The sequence below is a fragment of the Helianthus annuus genome, chromosome 17, assembly GCF_002127325.2.
Source record: "Helianthus annuus cultivar XRQ/B chromosome 17, HanXRQr2.0-SUNRISE, whole genome shotgun sequence".
Taxonomy (NCBI): Eukaryota; Viridiplantae; Streptophyta; class Magnoliopsida; order Asterales; family Asteraceae; genus Helianthus; species Helianthus annuus.
Window position 1 is genome coordinate 124298271 of NC_035449.2, and position 8229 is coordinate 124306499.

General features: G+C 40.9%; 1 protein-coding gene and 1 non-coding gene across 2 annotated transcripts; one reads left to right on the forward strand and one right to left on the reverse strand.

The window, feature by feature from the left end:
- Positions 1-1901: 1901 nt before the first annotated feature.
- Positions 1902-2513, forward strand: LOC110924774. Its single transcript, XM_022168766.1, has 2 exons — positions 1902-2027; positions 2217-2513. The coding sequence occupies exons 1-2, from the start codon at positions 1902-1904 to the stop codon at positions 2511-2513; spliced, it is 423 nt and encodes a 140-aa protein (XP_022024458.1).
- Positions 2514-3021: 508 nt separating this feature from the next.
- Positions 3022-3127, reverse strand: LOC118489368. The gene has a single exon (XR_004887387.1). It is a non-coding gene; the product is annotated as a small nucleolar RNA R71 (small nucleolar RNA).
- Positions 3128-8229: the final 5102 nt, after the last annotated feature.

Consider the following 8229-nt stretch of genomic DNA (forward strand, 5'->3'; position numbering starts at 1 on the left):
TTCAGTTTTATACTTCGGGGGTGAAATACATGTTACAATTATTACAAACATTTTATAAATGGTATGAATAGCTTAAGGAGGGTTTACTGCTTGATCATGTGAAAGGTAGGCATAACACTTAAGGCCATTAATCCTCATTGTAGAACCGAGGGACATGAGTGATAGATCTATTTGTGTGTAGCGAGCCCACACCCATGGGGACCAGGGTGGCCCATAGGGTGACTATGTCTTCCAGCCGGAGGCCCGGTAACAAATTTGATAGGTTTGAGTCTTCCTGCACCATTTCTTACATACCATTGGCTTTGCAACCTATTGGTGATCTGTTTTTTCCTTATTGCTACATACCAGGGACATACTGACGGGCGGTCCGTAGGACAACCTTTAAAATGTCTAAATATATGCACATTCCATGCTTAATTCGGATAATTGCTTGAACTTGGTAACTACGAGAAGTTTAATGATGCAGGTACTAAAGTGCATAAGAAGCGGGTTTTATGAAGCTTGGACAAGGTGTTGGAAGTTGTAGAACAAAAATGGAGCATGGGGGATGTTACAAAGAAAACAAAGAAAAGAGCTTCAGTGAGCGCTGTAGCCTACGACTTTGGCCGTAGGTTACGGCTCCAATTTTGGTCCGGATGCATCGCCGTAAGGCAGTATATATGCGGCGTAGGGAACTTTTGCTCACCGTAAGCTACGGTAAGTGCCGTAGCTTAAGGCGCTTTATTGACCGCTTTTGACCCACTGGCTGCCGTAAGCTACGGCGGCTGCCGTAGCTTATGGCGCCGACCTTACCAAATGTGTAACTCTCGCATTTATTGGCCATTTGAGGAGGATTTATGATGTCTTATCATTTGTTTTTCGGTTACACATTGCTTATGAACGAATTTTGGAGAATGTTGGAGAGGAGAGAGCTTGAAGAACACTTGTTAATTTCTTGTTTTATGTTGGTGATTCCTTTGAACATTGAAAACGAGTATTATGATGTTTATTCAAGCCATGAGTGGCTAAACACTTTGTGATAATCCTGGATTGAAGGTTTGCTTGAGACATTTCATGTTTGATTTCTTAATTTCTAGAATAACAATCTTTATCTTTATGATTTGTTTGTTATGGTGTGTGATTGTTTGTAAGTAACTTGTTAATTCTTCTGTTGAACTAATTAGAAACCATTCGTTCTTGGTGCCGTTGGCAATCGAGATATCATGGGTATAGTTAGGCTTGGGTAAGGGTTGATCGATCATCGGGTAACAACCGCATGCTCTAGGAATCTGAGTACTTAGTTCCCTTTCATCACTGCGAGTAGTCACACATGAGCTATGTCTATGTAGTTCTTTCTAGTGGAATGATAACATGCATGTCAATTGAAACCGGAAATCTAGGATGATCATTTGTCTCTAATTTGCTTACAACCAACACTTTCATCTTTGCAATTTAATTAGTTAATATTAGTTTTAAAACCAATCCAATCAAATCAACTCTTGAATTTTATTTTATTTGCAATTAGATTAATTTAGTCAAGTTAGATACTCTCTCGAATAGCACATTTCCACAAACTCCCTGTGTTCGATACCCACTTACTGCTAGCTACTTAGTTGTATTTGGATTAAATTTGATTGTGACCACGACATCACGTCAAATTTTGGCGCCGTTGCCGGGGAGTAGTGCGCAACGTGTGTTATTTTTGTTCTTTTTAAGTCTGTTATTTTTCTGGTTTACGCTGGGTGTGTTAGTGTGCAGGTATTTACAGGTGCATGCGTACTAGAAGCTCTCACAAGCTATCACCATTGGCGTTTTATCCGGAAATTGAGCGAACATTAAGAGGAAACAAAATTTTGCTAAGAGAAAACAAGTTTAGTGGTTCACCAACAACACCAACTACACTAATTACACCACTGAGATACATGGATCCACCGCCACCACCACCCACTACGGGTGAACTTATACCACCTTTTATACTAACATCCACTCAACCTTCACCAAATACTACCATGCCTAACACCACTACCAAACCTACTCCACCTCATGATGTTACACCAACCAACACCACACAACCCATTACCACTCAAGAAGAACCAACCATTACTTTTAACCCTTCTACTACAATCCCACCTCTCACCCATTTCTTCCCAGGTGCGGGCCAATTATATTCAAACTATACAATTGCACCAAACTCAACCATTGTCCATGCTACTTCTACAATTAGACCATCGAATCAGTCGGGTTTTCAATATTCGACTCTTCCATTTGGGCAATCTTCGGGAATAGGGGGAGATGGATACGATGAGGGGTATGAAGATTTTGAGGGTTATGATGAAGATGGATATGCATATGGGGGTGATGGAGACCAAGGAGAATTTGGTTATGTACAAGGTCAACCTCAAGGAATGCCAAGTGTTGGTGGAGTTCCACAACAACAACTTATTCCACAACATATTCAGCCAAGGCCACAAGGGCCACAAGTGCAACATCCTATACCATTGCAACAAGTTCGTCCACAAAATGCACGTCCATAATTTCAAAGGCCAATTCAACATCCGCCGATGCCACAACAACAGTTTTAACCACCATTTGCCCCACAAGGGCCTATACAAAGACCAATGGGTCCTATTCGTCCAAGGGGTCGGTTTGGTGTACCAAGAAGGCATCTTAGAGAACATGCGAGGGGTATTGAAGCGCATTTTAGGCCGGTAATTACTCACAATCCTTCACCAGTAGTTATTCCTCACAACAATCAAGGAAGAACTTTTGAAGTGAGAACCAATTCATTGCAAAGTTTGCCGAAATAAAAGTGTCTAGCAACGGAGGAGCCTTATTTTCATTTGGAGGCCTATGACTTAATTTGCAATACTCTTGGGAGTCAAGGTTTTTTGGCCGATGATGTCAAGTTAGTCTTGTTTCAATTTTCTTTGGAGGACAAGGCAAAGAAGTGGTTCTACACTTTGCCTTCAGCATCTATTTACACTTGGGCGGAAATGCAACAAATTTTCCTAGATGAATTTTACACCGCTCAAAAGACCAATGAAGCTAGGAAGGGGTTGAGGAGTTTTCAACAACAACAAGGCGAAATGTTTCATGAAGCTTTTGAGTGTTTCAATATGATGATCAAGAACTGCCCTCATCATGGAATTGAACTTTGGGAATTAATGAATGCCTTCCATGAAGGGTTAAGTGCCGAAGATGCTCGCGATTTGATGTCCATCACAAATGGCAGTTTTGGTACAAATTACGAGCATGACGATTGGGAGTTTTTGGAGCAAATGGCAATCACTTCAAAGAGGAAAGCTCAAGCATCAAGGAGAGCACGACCAGCCGTTACCCGAACTCAAGTGCATGCGGTAGACGATGGCAATGTTCAAACCTCTAACCAAATTTATGATGTTTGTGTTATTTGCAATGAAATAGGACATGCGGCTGAAAATTGCCAAGGAGCGGTAGAAGGTCAAGGAGGGGGTGGTAGAAACTACAACATGAATTCTAACACTTACCACCCCGGGTTGAGGAACCACCCAAATTTTTGGTATGGGAACCCTTCAAATCAAGCTAACCCGAACTTTCAAGGTAGCCAAGGTAACTTTGGTTTACACCAACCTTATAATAATCAAAGAGGCAATCAAGGAAGCAGCAACAGTAGTGGAGCATTTAGGTTTGGAGAGTGGAACGACATGATGACATCCATCTTCGGGCCTCCACAGCCAAAGTACTACTAGCCAGGTCGTATCTTGCTCCTTTGTATATTTGTGTATATTTTTATCTCGTATGTTTATGTTTATGGTTGGGAGGTTGGGTGGTGTTTAGATGTTGATGTGATGGGTTGTGAAAGTTGGTGGTGTTTTTAGTTATAAAAATATAAAAAAAATCAAAAAGAAAGTTGGGATTTGAGAGTATTAGCGAAAGCTAATGTTGTTGGTTAAAAGCGATCGTTCCCTCAAAACCATACATTCGGACAATGTATCCCAAATGTGGGGATGGGGGGAATTTTTGAGAATTTTTGAGAATTTAAATTTTTTTTGTAAATCCAAGCGAAAATTGTTAAAATCTGAAAACTTGATGTTGTTCCACTTGACACACCGACACCCATTCCTAGTCTTTTCTTGGTGAGAATTTGAGCCACATATGATTGTTATAGATATTTCTTTGTTTGAGTGGCGGTGTGTGTCGTGTGTTAATAGAACTTGTGTACGAATCCTTGTTAAATCCTAGAATTAGCATGCTTTTGAAGATGACAGGGGATTTTTAGGTAGCCTCATCTAGACGTGTGAGAGTGTGGGATTGGTGGGTTGGACATCATACTTTACATATATGAGCTTGGTACTGTGAGGGGTGGGGGTTTGGTCCTTAGAAAGCCATGTTTGAGCCTTAGACCATTCAGTTGCGACCCAAAACCTACTTCTTACAAAATTTTACCTTTTGAGATGACCTGGTGGAGATTTAGCTTGTAGTGTTGATGTTCTTGTATATATTGTTGAAGTTTAGTGTGTTATGAAAAAAAAGAGAGAGAAAAAAATATGAGAAAAATGCAAAAATTAAGTGATTAGTTGCAATAGTAGTTGAGAATGTTGAAAAAGTATGTATATATTTGGTGTTTCCTTTGTTAGTAGTAGAAATAAAAACCGGGTCAAATCAATTAGCTCTTTCATATGTATTCCGCCATTTTCCTACCTTTGCACCTAGCCCCGTTACAACCCGTAAGTTCCTTTGATTCATAAGCATGCTAGATGTTTGATAGGAGGAAACTTGATTTTTATACAAGCTTATTGTCGCACACACACACACACATCGAGTGGTTTAGCATTATGTACTATTATTTCTAGTCACCGAGAGTTTTTGTGAGGGGTGTTTCTTGTGGTATGATTGAAAGTCAGTAGAAGGACGACACGTTTAGTTTGATTTGCATGATTGATCGCTTTGGTTATGAAATAGTTTTTGAATGAGTTGCTTAGGACAAGCAACAGGTAAGTGTGGGGATGTGACGGGCGGTCCGTAGGACAACCCTTAAAATGTCTAAATATATGCACATTCCATCCTTAATTCGGTTAATTGCTTGAACTTGGTAATTACGAGAAGTTTGATGTTGCAGGTACTAAAGTGCTTAAGAAGTGGGTTTTATGAAGCTTGGACAAGGTGTTGGAAGTTGTAGAACAAAAATGGAGCATGGGGGATGTTACAAAGAAAACAAGGAAAAGAGCTTCAGTGAGCGCCGTAGCCTACGGCTTTGGCCGTAGGTTACGGCTCCAATTTTGGTCAGGGTGCATCGCCGTAAGACAGTATATATGCGGCGTAGGGAACTTTTGCTCGCCGTAAGCTACGGTAAGTGCCGTAGCATACGGCGCTTTATTGACCGCTTTTGACCCACTGGCCGGCGTAAGCTACGGCGGCTGCCGTAGCTTACGGCGCCGACCTTACCAAATGTGTAACTCTCGCATTTATTGGCCATTTGAGGAGGATTTATGATGTCTTATCATTTGTTTTTCGGTTACACATTGCTTATGAACGAATTTTGGAGATTGGTGGAGACGAGAGAGCTTGAAGAACACTTATTAATTTCTTGTTTTATGTTGGTGATTCCTTTGAACATTGAAAACGAGTATTATGATGTTGATTCAAGCCATGAGTGGCTAAAGACTTTGTGATTATCCTGGATTGAAGGTTTGCTTGAGACATTTCATGTTTGATTTCTTAATTTCTAGAATAACAATCTTTATCTTTATGATTTGTTTGTTATGGTGTGTGACTGTTTGTTAGTAACTTGTTAATTATTATGTCGAACTAATTAGAAACCATACGTTCTTGGTGCCGTTGGCAATCGATATATCATGGGTATAGTTAGGCTTGGGTAAGGGTTGATCGATCATCAGGTAACAACCTCATGTTCTAGGAATCTGAGTACTTAGTTCCCTTTCATCACTGCAAGTAGTCACACATGAGCTATGTCAATGTAGTTCTTTCTAGTGGAATAATAACATGAATGTCAATTGATACCGGAAATCTAGGATGATTATTTGTCTCTAATTTGCTTACAACCAAAACTTTCATCTTTCCAATTTAATTAGTTAATATTAGTTTTAAAACCAATCCAATCAAATCAACTCTTGAATTTTATTTTATTTGCAATTAGATTAATTTAGTCAAGTTAGATACTCTCTCGAATAGCACATTTTCCACAAACTCCCTGTGTTCAATACCCACTTACCGCTAGCTAATTAGTTGTATTTGGATTAAATTTGATTGTGACCACGACATCACGTCACATACATACATACAGACATACTTTAAAGGTTTATTCATACACTTACACATGAACTCGCTCAACTTTTGTTGATATTTTTAAACTACATGTATTTCAGGAAAATAGTGGATCTGGCAAGTGTTGCATGTGTCTCAAGCTGCGCATAAATAAAAGATGTTATCCGTGGTTGTTGAGTTTAGGGGGTGTATCCTATTCCTAGATGGGATACATGATTCTAAACTCAGGTTTTATTTAAAGTCTTCTGTGGAGTCTTTATGAACTTAGTTAAACATGTTATGGTTCGTAACTTATTTTGGTGTCGATGTTTTCAAGACAAGTATGTTGTAGTATTTTCTAAACTTTATTAATGGATGGACATCTCATGTTTTTATCATATAGCATTGTTATGATTGATTGCTATGGTATTAAGAAGTCACACCAAATAACCACGCTTCCGCAAAAGTCAGGGTGTGACAGCTTGGTATCAGAGCTTCGATCGTAGCGAACTAAGATTCTTTCTCGAGTCTAGACTATGATCATTAGGGCTCTCACGAAAACATTTTCAAACATGTGTTACATTGCATACACTAAGCGTCCAGATCCAGGGAACAAAAATTTTTACAAACAAAAGGCACAAAAACACATTTCAAGGCTATATTTATAATTCAGTCTTAGAAACTAGGGAGGTTCAGTCTAAGAGACCGAGGAGGTTCAGTCTTAGAGACTGGGGAGCTTTAGTCTTAGAGACTGGGGAAATTAAGTCTTAGAGACTGGGAAAAATTGAGTCTTAGAGACTGGGTAGTCAGTTTGAGAAATTGGGAAGGTTTTAGTCTGAGAGGCTAGGTGGGATAGTCTGGGGAGACTAGGATGAATACATGCTTACATTGTTATTACTTACATGCTTATTTGGATGATTGTTGATATATGTGCATATGTTGTGGTTGTTTGATTACAGACATTATGTCATCTTCTTCTGGGAGTGGAGTATCCGACACAGTGGACCCTATGACCATAGTCTCAGATGATGAGATAGCCAGAGACCCTGAGGTTTTTACATCTGACACCACGAGTGATGACGATGATGACTTTCAGCCCTTCGCTTTACCAGAATTTGGAGATGACATACCTATAGCTGATGGTTTTCCTGATGGGGATCTACTTCTTGTTCCGATCCCTGCTCCTTTTCCTCGTGCTGCATTTCCTCTTGAGGATCTGCCACTTGATGCTATGTCTGACGACGACATCGATCTTTTCATCGACGGTCCCCCTGAGGATGCCCAGGATGGTGGGGCTCCGGTTGATGATGTTGTTGTTCCTCTTGTCGAGATTCCAGTCAATGATGACGTTGTTGTACCACTTGTCGAGGTCCCAATCGCTGATATCATTGCTGTTTAGTTGGCCGAGATTCCTGTCGATGAGATTCCATCTGACCATTCTGGTCCTGACCCTTCGAGTCCGTATCATCTGGTACTTTACACGCATAGGGCGTGCAGCATTATCCCACTGACACTGATTCCGACACAGCGATGACTGCCACACCTATCTTTCCACACGACTTTGACCCTGATCATGAGATCGAGTTTGTCCCTGACGAGCAGCTTTTCGAGGCACCTGTCATTCCTGACGATCAGCTCTTTGATATACCCACTGATCTTGAGTATGCTCCAGCTGACCCTGAGCCTGAGATTGCACCAGAGCCTATACCGGCACACGATCCTTTACCTGAGCACGATCCAGTACCTGTCGATGTACCAGTTGTTGCACCACCTCTGCCTGACCCGATACATGCACTTATTGATCTTGCTCCTTTTGCTACCCATGTAGACCCCAGATATGCTCACACCCGCAATGGGTGGATCAAGGACGATGACGACTACCCTCCTTTTGTTAGACCCGTTACTCCCCCACCTGCAGCTACGCAGGCACCCGTTGATATCGCCCCATTTCACCCACATGAGTCTGACATTCACCGCACAGAACTACCAGTCACATTCCTTCAGGGT

Coding starts and splice junctions, on each gene's coding strand:
- LOC110924774 (XM_022168766.1), top strand. CDS start 1,902: ATGGATCCACCGCCACCACCACCCACTACGGGTGAACTTATACCACCT. Junction 2,028..2,216: donor AACCTACTCCACCTCATGAT/GTTACACCAACC, acceptor CCATCGAATCAG/TCGGGTTTTCAATATTCGAC.